The 12,548-nt window shown below is 33.2% G+C and overlaps 1 protein-coding gene across 1 annotated transcript in view; it reads left to right on the forward strand.

The window, feature by feature from the left end:
* The window catches only part of LOC139514537 (plexin-B1-like), a 30,731-nt gene that overhangs the window by 15,670 nt on the left and 2,513 nt on the right, over nt 1-12,548 (forward strand). The window contains exons 9-14 of the mRNA XM_071303905.1: nt 565-695; nt 1,664-1,723; nt 2,505-2,576; nt 5,148-5,214; nt 6,237-6,383; nt 6,685-6,841. Coding sequence (XP_071160006.1) covers nt 565-695; nt 1,664-1,723; nt 2,505-2,576; nt 5,148-5,214; nt 6,237-6,383; nt 6,685-6,841 — 634 coding nt within the window. The remainder of the gene's footprint in view (nt 1-564; nt 696-1,663; nt 1,724-2,504; nt 2,577-5,147; nt 5,215-6,236; nt 6,384-6,684; nt 6,842-12,548) is intronic.

Genomic DNA, 12,548 nt, shown 5'->3' on the forward strand with positions numbered 1-12,548 from the left:
TCAGATGAATTGGACAACTGGTTGTTGGGTTGCTGCCCTCCAATTGGTAATTTTTAAAGAAATTTTGCCGTTTTTGGTTATCTTGAATACTATTATAGATAGCAATAAACTGTAAACAGCAATAATGATCTACAAATAAGTCAACATGACCTAAATGGTCAATTGACCCCTTAAGGAGTTATTGCCCTTTATAGTCAATTTTTAACAATTTTCATTCATATGGTAAATTTATGTAAATTTTTACCAAATATAGTTCTCTGTTACTAATGGGCAAAGTTCATTATAGATATAATTGTAAGAAGCAAAATCGTTCAGTAAAGTAAAAACTTCAAACACATCACCATCACCAAAATACAATTTTATCATGAATCCATTTGTGTCCTTTGTTTAATATGCACATAGACCAAGGTGAGCGACACAGGCTCTTTAGAGCCTCTAGTTATTTTGAATTATTCAAAATAGATTATAAATTTTGAAGATCAGTGTGAAAAGTCGCCTCTATTTACAAATACGGCTTGTAAATGCACACATGCAAATATTGAAAATATGTTTCTCGTCATTTAGATATCAGATAAAAGAAATGACGGAATTAAGACTGCAATGCACAATTTGGAAATTTTGTTGTCGAATAAACATTTTCTGACGTCATTAGTCCAGACACTTGACCGCCCAAATATTCTGACAATTCAAGAAAAGTAAGTAAAATTAATTGCTTTCAATATTTACAACAACAAAAAATGACAAAACAATGTAAAAAATGTAAAAAAGATAATAGAACTATTCCTAAATTTATCAAATAAAGCAACATCATCCAAGCAAACACCATACATATACAGTAATATGTGGTCATCAGAATACCACAATTTTACCCCTTGAAAAAAGGATTTCAAATCATCAAATAATGAAAACGAAACTTTCTGCAATACGGCATGGTCGAAAATGATTATTTCAGTAAAATGTTTTACATGATGCTTAAACACATATTCTCATCTAATACTACCACATTTTTCGCTGTGTTGCAGACCCATTAATGACCATTGTTTTTTTAGTTGACGTTATTGAGCTGAAAAACTTGTTTCAAATATGTTTGTCTGATTTTAACAATAAAAGATTTTAATCAAGTATTTTCTGTTCTTTGGTCGGCTGGGTGTTTCTTTGGCTCGCTCTCATGTCCATTCTTAAATCTACATATCAAATAGTAATGTTAGATCACATTCAACATAATGACAGTATTATGACATTTCAACTGAAATTTCTAAAAGGAAGCTACGATAATACGTTATTGTGTTCAATTATCAAAAATCTACATAATTTAGGACTTCAGCTAAATTTAGCATTTCAGAACCAATTATTGCCTCTTTTAAACCTCTTCCTTTACAATTTCGATACTCATGCCAATATAATAATATTAAATGCATATCGATGCAACAGCGCCTTGGTGGAGGGTTTACATTTCTGTTTACTTTCACTTATAAGCCATTTTTATTTAATATCAATTAGTGTTCATAATTTCATATTCTTCGTTCTCAATCACATTATTATTCTGTAATGTTGTTTTGTCTCAAATTAATTACTTTTTTACATACTATTCTCTATCTGTAAACTGGACAAGACCACATGGGAAAGGAATATCATTAAAACTAATAATGATTTGTCGTTTTAGAGCACATTTTTCATCAGTTCTGATAATTTCACTGATGGGAAATATGAGACTCTTCTTCGAGTAAGTATACATTGAATACGAAGTAGTTTTCCGAAACCATCTATTTTACTTTTTGTGTATAATACAAATCTTTCAAATACGATTATCATTTAGTTATAAGCATGGGATAAAGAAGTAATAGAAAAAAATACTAACACAACATGCAGGCAGCTGCTTGGACGGGAATTTATCATGTTGTGACAATTGTTTTCGATTGTTCCATTGAAGAGACAGTGAACAATACAAATGATTTGTGAATAGATATACGACTTCAATTTCCATCATTAAGAATGTGTGTATTCTCAAAGTCGCTGACAATTGATAAATAGACGTTTTGAAAACTTGAATTTGTAACCACTAAAACAAGGACGTCTTTTTTAAAGTTTTAACTCTCGAAAAAACAATTGAAAAGGTGCACACTTTGAGTAGACATTTAAGGAATGACTGTAATATTTTTTTCTGTCTATGAAGAAATAACATAAAAAATTTGGTGCACACTGAATAACGCGCGTAGCGGGTTATCTAACAGTGTGCACCACATTTTTTATGTTATTTCGAATAGACAGAAAAAATATTAAAGTCATTTCTTATAATTTAATTCTAAATTCCATTTAAAACCGTAGAAAACCATGACAAAACGTTAATGACGTCACGGTCACATGACTAAATTATGTTTATGGGCTGATAACAAAATAACGTCAGCCAATCAGAAGACGTGTAACATCCAAAATTAAATTATAATAATATGTGTTCTTGTCTTAAACTCTCTTTTTATATAAACTTACAAAACTTAATTTTGCAGTTTGATAGATTGTCTGATGGTAGATATGATTCGTTCAGCTTCTAAAAAACAGCAAAAAGTTTTATTTAGAAGGTAAGTAGAATATACTCCAGATCATATGACTTGAAATACAAATGTGAGCTGTCTATCTGGCATGGGGTCTAACGTCAATTCTAACATGACGTCCTCCAAACGCTTTGATTACACACCCGTGGTAAAATGTGAATATATTGTTTGGGTATTCCGATCGTACTCCCACTTCATATGTTTTTTTATGAATGAGCTACTCGACGTCATAGAACAATGACGTCAGATTATTAGGATTTTACGGGAAAATACACGCTCGTAAAACCGAAAATCATCAAGGAAACTTAAACAAAAAGTAAAATCACAAAAATACTAAACTTAGAGGAAAATCAATTCGGAAAGTCCATAATCTCATGGCAAAATCAAATAACAAAACGCATCAAAAACAAATGGACAAGCACTGTCATATTCCTGACTTGGTACAGGCATTTTCAAATGTAGAAAATGGTGGATTAAACCTGGTTTTATAGCGCTAACCCTCTCACTTTGATGACAGTCTCATCAAATTCCGTTATATTTACATTGATGCGTTAACTAAACAGACACAATAAATAAAATAGCCAAATATGGGTACATCAGTCATCATCGTATAACAATTTAAAAGGAACAATTTAACAGAACACAAAAACATCTATCTACAAACACATTTATTGATTTGTGTGTCTGACGTCAGAAAATTTTATACGTCACATATATTTGTCGTTCAATGTGCATTCAAACAATTTTTAAATTTACCTAAGCAATTAAAGCATACAGGGTTAAAAAATTGGCAATGTTAGCATACAGGGTTAAAAAAGTATGTAAGAATAAATTTCAGAAATAGACCGAGATTTAAACTAGTCCAAAAGTTATATATATAATTTATAAGAATCCACAAATAGTTAAGTCCACTACGCGATTGAATGATTTTGACGTTTGTTGTTCAACGTAACTTGTAATTCACAATAGAAATATATCATAATGACATAAAATAGAACAATATCATACTGACGGGATCTTTTAAAGTACATAGTCACGTTATAAGAACCAAAGAAATACAAAAAGTCGCATATACAAAACACACCACCAAAAAATGAAAGTCAATACAAACACATTGACGAGATGTATAAGTACCGAGCCACGTCAAACGGATATCACATAAAACCATTCAACAGTAAAAGTAATATTATTAATAGAACAAAGACAAATGAAAAAAACTATAAAACACGTTGTTAAGATGATAAACAACATCAGTACGCAGAATCTATACATCAAGACCATCGTGTATTATTTGTACAAACGATGCTAAAATGTGTTATATAAGCCATTTTTTTGTATACATATAAGAAATATCAGTAAAATAGTCTTTTCGATTCATCAAACCTATCTAAATATGTTATTGCAAATAGTTTAAGCATGTCACTTATTCAGTTTTCTCTATTCTTTTACGCTAATCTAATAGTGCGTTTATTTATGGGAACGGCAAATAACGCTTCACCTAGAGCGCTTCAATCCAAAAGAATTGCCGTATTTGTCCTATTAGAATCGAAATAATTCGTGGGACTTGAATATATCGTGATTTTACCTTGGGTTGTCCCGTTATGCCGATATTTTACCCCTCGCTATGGCTCAGGGTGAAATATTTGTCATGAAGGGCCAACCCGTGGTAAAATCACGATATATTCAAGCCCCCATGAATTATTTCTTAATTTAAATGTATATACATGTACATGTATAAAACTACACGAATACCGAGTCTGGAACTGTGTATATGTAACAAATTGATTGCGGTTACATATATACTGAAGCATAACTGACCATTTCCTTCCATAGAAAACAGTTCAAAATTTGATGAAAAGCTTTCTCGTAGAATGAGTGTTGTCAATGTTTGAACTATCACCAAACATGAAATTGGTGCACGGCAGATTTGAAATTGCTTACATGTACTTTGGCTATTATAAAGTTACAGACCAAATATGACATAATATATTGAATTCTGAAGCGTACACTAAGTTTTTTTCATTTATGTAAATGGTTCCCAGTATATTATGCTTTATATTAAACATTTGTCTCAAATGTTTCTAATTGTTTGAAAAGATATAGAGATCATATATGCCCATTCCAGTTTCAAAAGTTTTGAGGATGGCGTTACAGCAATGTATTGTATATTATGTTCAGAGTGATATCAAATCACTTATAATTGAATACTTAATCTTACTCTTTCGTACGTTTTGTTACCGAACATAAATTGTACGGTACGAAGACTCTTCCTCTATTTTCCTGACTTCAAGCCCGATCTCTTTTGACAATGTTTGGCCTCAAGATGGTTCAGATAAATGGATACATTTTGAAAACATAAATAGAGTATTTAAACTTGTATGAGCTAGAAATTGACAATCCCCCATTTAAACAAACATGTCAGTTGAACAATAAGGCTTGAAGGAGGTCTAGTTATCAAATTTGAAAAAAATAAAATTGTTGGACATTGTTTAATACGTATTCTTTTCAAATAAAAATGATGCAATAATATCAAGTACATAGAATATATATGTATGATGTAATCATGATTGGCTAGTTTGAAATATCGTTATTTTACAGGTTTGAATCTATCACCCTGAGATTGATGGCAAACTGGTTACAGATAGGACTTTATGGGCAGTTAACGGTAATTGTTGTTGTCTAACCTTCATAAACAAATTATACAGGGAACAAATTCTGATTCTTAAAAACACAATATTACATACTGTGTTACTTACGAAACGTTGTTTTATATATGATACATATAAATATTAACTGGACAATAATCATATTCAATGTTTTAAAAAGCTGGAGTGTTCTAATGCTCTTGATGACAAAATCTGGCAATGCATGCGCATAGTATTTAATGATATTTATAAAAGACGAAAGAGTTAATGAATTCTGGCTATGACAAATTACATGCAAATGCTCACCTTTAAAAACTCACCAAGGACATCAGGCTTATATGTATAATTTTAAACGCAGACGCGCACAATCAGTAGTAAGCACTTCTGTCTTGACATGAATTGAATTATCATTGATATGGTTATAATTATAAATTAACTGTTTATAAAACTTTCAATTTTTGGAGTTCTAAGGCTACATCAGGAATAGATTACCTTAACTGTATTTGCCAAAACGTTTAGTAATGTTTTGTCTTCAGTGCTCTTCGACTTCCTATTTTTTTGCCTTTTTAACTTTATAATTCGAGCCTCTTTAATGAGTCTTTTGTAGACGAAACGCGAATCTGGCGCTAATACAAAATTCCAATTCGGGTATCTATGATGAGTTTATTTGTATACATTAGATACATCAGTTGCGTTTAAATTAACTATATTACACATTTTATCCCATATTAGAGCCTGATTTCGTCAGTATACATCATAAGGCATTAAGATCCCATGGCTTTGTAGTTTACTCTCGAAAAAAATCACAGTGATAAACTGTGGAAAAAACTGTGTGCATGATAATTTAAGGTGTAAACCTATATTTCGATTTGATATAGAAAAAATCTGCTCTCTTGTCGGTTCGTGTGTCTTTGACATATTGCCCATGTCATTCGCAGTTTAATTTAAGCATTACATTAAAAATGATGCATACAAAATAGCAAACCTTATTTGTTAAATTATTCATTATGTAATATGATTGTTATATTGCATATAATTACAGTCAAATTGTGGAATGCAACTGTTTATGCTCTACAAAGCAGTGCAGACAATTGTTGAAATGGCCCCAATAGATGCACTCACTTCGAATTCAAAGAACACAATCGCGGAGGAAAAACTTCTTAAAATGAGGATTGAGCATCAATCTATTGTAAGATATTCAAAAATAGATGTATAACATGATTTTTTTATTATAGGATATGACAATTGAAATCTGACTAAATTTTAATTTGAAATATTTTGATCTATTAAAAAAAGTAAAACATCATTTCACTTTCGAACCTATAAATGTTTATCGTTTTTGTTGTAAATATGCTTTTATTCAGATTTTAGGATAAACAATAATACTATTTCTGTTGAATAAACAATATCACGAACTCTATTTATTGAATGGAAAATTATGTTTTGTAAAATGTTTTTGTTGATATTACTATAAATATGTGTTTTTTTAGACATTGCAAATAGATTTGAATGGAAATAGTGACAAGCATTATGCTGTGAAAGTTCTTGACTGTGATACAATATCACAGGTGAAACAGAAATGTTGTGAACAGATTTATAAAAATAAACCTGCTTCGGAAATACCAAACAATGATGAACTGTCTTTAGGTAAGTAGTTCTTGTAATGAAACAATAAAGTGCATTTACATGTATTTAATCATGTGTGCAGAAAAACAGTTTCTTAACTTTTTGTGCAAATATGAGTTTAATTTTTGACAAATTTGGATCACCTAGGACAGGTGCACTTAATCAAATTACTTTTTATGCCGTACCTACGATAGTAGATGGGCATTATGTTTTCTTGTCTGTACGTCCTTCCGTCTATTCGTTCGTCTGTCCGTTCGTCCGTTCGTACCGCTTCAGGTTAAAGTTTTTGGTCAAGGTTTCAATTTTAAAGCCAAATTAGACTTTTGACCCCAGTGCCACGGTCAAATGAACATAAAAAATGAAAGTGGGAGTTTCAGGTTAAAGTTTTTGGTCAAGGTAGTTTTTGATGAAGTTGAAGTCCAATCAACTTGAAACTTAGTACACATGTTCCCTATGGTATAATCTTTCAAATTTTAATGCCAAATTAGATTTTAAGCTCACCTGGCCCGAAGAGCCAAGTGAGCTTTTCCCATCACTTTGCGTCCGTCGTCCGTCGTCGTCTGTTAACTTTTACAAAAATCTTCTCCTCTGAAACCACTGGGTCAAATTTAACCAAACTTGGCCACAATCATCATTGTGGTATCTAGTTTAACCAACAAGATGGCCGCCATGGCTTAAAATAGAACACAGGGGTAAAATGTAGATTTTGGCTTATATCTCTGAAACCAAAGAATTTAGAGCAAATCGGACATCAGGTTAGGATCTATCTGCCCTGAAATTTTCAGATGAATCGGAGAACCTGTTGTTGGGTTGCTACCACTAAATTGGTAATTTTAAGAAAATTTTGCAGTTTTTGGTTATTATTTTGAATATTATTATAGATAAAAATAAACTGTCAATCATAATGTTCAGCACAGTATGATCTACAAATAAGTCAACATGACCAAAATGGTCAGTTGACTCCTTAAGAAGTTATTGCCCTTTATAGTCATTTTTTACCAATTTTTCGTAAATTTTTGTTATCTACTACAAAAATCTTCTCCTCTGAAACTACTAAGCCACAATTATTATTAGGGTATCTAGTTTAAAAAATGTGTGCAGTGACCCGGCCACCCAACCAAGATGGCCGCCATGGCTAAAAATAGAACATAGGGGTAAAATGTAGATTTTGGCTTATAACTTTGAAACCAAAGCATTTAAAGAAAATTGTTCATCAAGTTATTATCTATCTGCCCTGAATTTTTCAGATGAATTGGACAACTGGTTGATTGGTTGCTGTCCCCCAATTGGTAATTTTTAAAGAAATTTTGCCATTTATGGTTATTATCTTGAATACTATTATAGACATAGATAGGCTGTACACAGCAATAATGTTTAGCAAAGTAAGATCCACAAATAAGTCAACATGACCAAAATGGTCAGTTGACCCCCTTAAGAAGTTATTGCCCTTCATAGTCAATTTTTAACAATTTCTATTAATTTGGTAAATATTTGTAAATTTTTACAAAATATTTTCCTCTGTAACGAAAGGGCCAAGTTTAGCAAGAATTTTAGTAAATAAAGATCTACAAACACATCACCATCACCGAAACACAATTTTGTCATGACTCCATCTGTGTAATTTGTTTAATATGCACAAAGACCAAGGTGAGCGACACAGGCTCTTAAGAGCCTCTAGTTTTCCAATTTCACAGTCCATTGAACATGGAAAAATGATAGTGAGAGTGGGGCATCCGTGTACTTTGGACACATTCTTGTTTAAAGATTTGATATCTGTTTAACAGATAACAATGGATATGTCAATTCCACCGGGTTTAACAAGGTTTGTACCTGCATTAGGAAACCAAACGACAGGTGTCACACTGGGAGCAGAATCTGCCTACCCTGCCTACACAATATACATCACTCCGAGATTGTATATGATGTTTGTGTGGCTCAGTCTTTAATTTAAATAATGTACCGTTATTTGTCTTTTTAGCTCACCTGCCCCAAAGGGCCAAGTGAGCTTTTCTCATCACTTGGCGTCCGTCGTCCGTCGTCCAACGTCGTTAACTTTTAGAAACATCTTCCCCTCTGAAACTACTGGGCCAAATTTAACCAAACTTTACCACAACCATCATTTGGGTATCTAGTTTATACAATGTGTCCAATGACCCGGCTAACCAACCAAGATGGCCGCCATGGCTAAAAATAGAACATAGGGGTAAAATACAGTTTTTGGCTTATAACTCAAAAACCAAAAGCATTAAGAGCAAATCTGACATGGGGGTTGAATTGTTTATTAGGTCAAGATCTATCTACCCTGTCATTTTCAGATGAATCGGACAACCTATTGTTAGATTGCCGCCTCTGAAATGGTAATTTTAAGGAAATTTTGCTATTTTTTGTTATTATCTTAAATATTATTATAGATAGAGATAAACTGTAAACATCAATAATGTTCAGCAAAGTAAGTTTTACAAATAAGTCAACATGACCAAAATGGTCAGTTGACCCCTTTAGGAGTTATTGCCCTTCATAGTCAATTTTTTACCATTTTTCGTAAATATTAGTAATCTTTTAGAAAATTCTTCTCCTCTGAAACTACTGGGCCAAATCAAACCAAACTTGGCCACAATCATCATTGGGGTATCTTGTTTAAAAATATGTCCGTTGACTCGGCCAACCAACCAAGATGGCCGCCATGGCTAAAAATAGAAAATAGGTGTAAAATTTTCAGATTAATTAGATAACCGGGTGTAAGGTTGCTGACCCTGAATTGGTAATTTTAAGGAAATTTTGTTGTTTTTTGTTATTATCTTGAATTTTATTGTAGATAGAGATAAACTGTAAACGGCAATAATGTACAGCAAAGTAAGACCTAAAAATAAGTCTCCGTGAGCAAAATGGTCAATTGACCCCTTAAGGAGTTATTGCCCTTTATAGTCAATTTTAAACAATTTTCATTATTTTTTTTAATTTTCACTTACATTTTCCACTAAAACTCCTGGGCTAAGTTCATTATAGATAGAGATAATTGTAAGCAGCATGAAGGTTTAGTAAAGTAAGATCTACAAACACATCACCATCACCAAAACACAATTTTGTCATGAATCCATCTGTGTCCTTTGTTTAATATTCTCATAGACCAAGGGGAGCAACACAGGCTCTTCAGAGCTTCAAGTTTTATTTGTCTTTTTTGGCACAGCGTTATCAGTTCCGTTTTTACTTTATTAAAGTTAGCAACAAAAGGGAAGATACTTACTTACTTAATCCTCTTCGTGCTTTGATGCACATAAGGCCGACACTAGCTCTCTCCATAACACTCTGTCTTGTGCTTTCTTCTCTACTTCTCGCCAAGACATCCCAACCTCCTTCATCTCGCTTTCCACTGTTCTTCTCCATGTTTCTTTAGGTCTCCCCCTTTTCCTCTTACCAGTTGGAGTCCACCTCAGTGACACTTTAGCGATGTTTGCTGGTTCCTTCCTTAAGACATGGCCTATCCATTTCCATCTTCTTGTTTTTATTTCGTCTCTTATATCTCTTTGTGCTGTCAGTTTGAAAAGTTCCTGGTTGGATATTTTGTTTGGCCAAAAGATTTTGCATATTCTTCTCAGGCAGGTATTGTGGAATGCGACCAGTTTGTTGAAGTCAGTTTGTATAATTCTCCAACATTCTGATCCATAAAGCAGTACAGATTTGACATTGCTGTTGTAGATTTTGAGTTTTGTGTTTCTTGCAAGGGATGACGATTTCCAGATGGGTCTGAGTAGACAAAAGGATGTTCTAGCCTTACTCAGTCTTGCTTTGATGTCTTTGGTGGTCCCATTATCACTGCTTATTATGCTGCCTAGGTATGTAAAGTCTTCTATTTCCTCGATGTTCACGGATCCAATCTTTATTGGAATTTTATTTGATTGGTCGTTGATTGACATGACTTTCGTTTTCTCGATGTTTATTTTGAGCCCAAGTTTGTTTGACATGGTGTTCAGTCTTGATGTTTTCTTTTGCATTTGTGCTCTGTTGCTGGATAGTAAGCAAATGTCATCTGCAAAGTCTAAATCTTCAAGATAGGAGTTGAGTGTCCATCTTATCCCAGTGTTTCCATTTCCTAAGGTTGATCTCATACACCAATCAACAACTATTAAGAAGAGAAGAGGAGAGATTACGCATCCTTGTCTGACGCCTGTATCCACTGAGAACCAATCAGAAAGCTGTCCATTGTGCAATACACTACATTCATACTTGTCGTAGAATATCTTTATCAGCTTGATAATTCTCGATGGTACTCCATATGCTCTTAGTATGTCCCAAATATATTCTCTTATAACACTGTCAAATGCTCTTTGGAAGTCAATGAAGTTTAGTACTATTTTGTTCTGCCACTCTATGGATTGTTCTATGATGTTTCGGAGGGTAAATAGATGGTCGATGCAGCCTCTGTTATTTCTAAAACCTGCCTGTTCTTCACGCAGCTTACTGTTAATGGAATCAGTTATTCTATTCTTGATGACTCTAAGGAATACTTTACTAGGGATTGAAAGTAGTGATATTCCTCGCCAGTTGTTTCAAAGTTTCAGATCTCCCTTCTTTTGCAGTTTTATAATGATTCCTTTGTCCCATTCAGTTGGTATTTCTTCATCTATCCATATGTTCGTAAATAGATAATGTAGTATTTCACTTGTTGATTGTATGTCTGATTTTAATAATTCTGCACTGATGTTATCTATGCCTGGTGCTTTACCATTTTTCAGTTGTCTTATTGCCTTTTGGATCTCATCTTTGCATACAGCTTCTGTGTCTATTTCAAGTGCATCTCCAAACGGTTGAATGTCTGGTATATCATTGTTGATTTCAGCCCTATTCAGGATAGTTTTAAAGTGTTCGGCCCAACGATCTAACTTTTCCTTGTCTGTAGTTAGTAGCTTCCCCTCTTTGGATAGTACTGGTGCATCATTATTCCTGGACTTTCCACAGAGCTGTCTAGTGATTTTATATACTACACTGAGCTCTCCACGCTTTGACGCTTCTTCAGCTTCATTTGCAAGTTCTTCAACATAGTTTCTCCTATCATTCTTTGCCCCTTTTTTAACTTCTTTGTCTTTATCTCTATAGTCTGATTGCAATTTGGTTTTCAATCTGTTAGATTTAGATGCATTAAGTTTTATTTTTATGGCTTTCCTTTCCTTGAAGTTTTCCCAAGTCTTGTCTGACAGCCACTGTTTTCTTTTTCTGTTTTTTTAAACCCAATACTTTCTCAGCTGTTTTAGTATAAATGTCCTTGATGTTATCCCAAATTTCAGTTATGTTTTCACCCATGTTTTCATTATTGTCATCAATTTCACGGAGTACTTGGTATCTGTTTTTTACTTCAGTATTAAATTTTTGTCTTATTTTGTTGTCCTTCAGTCTCTGCAGATCAAATGTTTTCCTGCTCAGCTTGTTTATCTTCGGAGCTTTCTTGAGTTTCAATTTAATTTTGCCGATAATCAGGAAGTGGTCACTTCCACAATCTGCCCCTCTTTTTACAGATACATCATTCAGTGAATGCCGCCATCTGCCATTTATCATTAGATGGTCAATTTGATTTTTGTCTCTCCTGTTTGGCGATGTCCATGTAAGTTTATGTATCTCTTTGTGCTGGAATAGTGTACCACCAATAACCAGATCATTTAGTCCACAAAATTCAATCAGCAGGTTTCCGTTTTCATTACTAGTTCCACATCCGTTGTTACCCATTATTCTCTCC

The sequence above is a fragment of the Mytilus edulis genome, chromosome 1 (genome assembly GCF_963676685.1).
Source record: "Mytilus edulis chromosome 1, xbMytEdul2.2, whole genome shotgun sequence".
Taxonomy (NCBI): domain Eukaryota; kingdom Metazoa; phylum Mollusca; class Bivalvia; order Mytilida; family Mytilidae; genus Mytilus; species Mytilus edulis.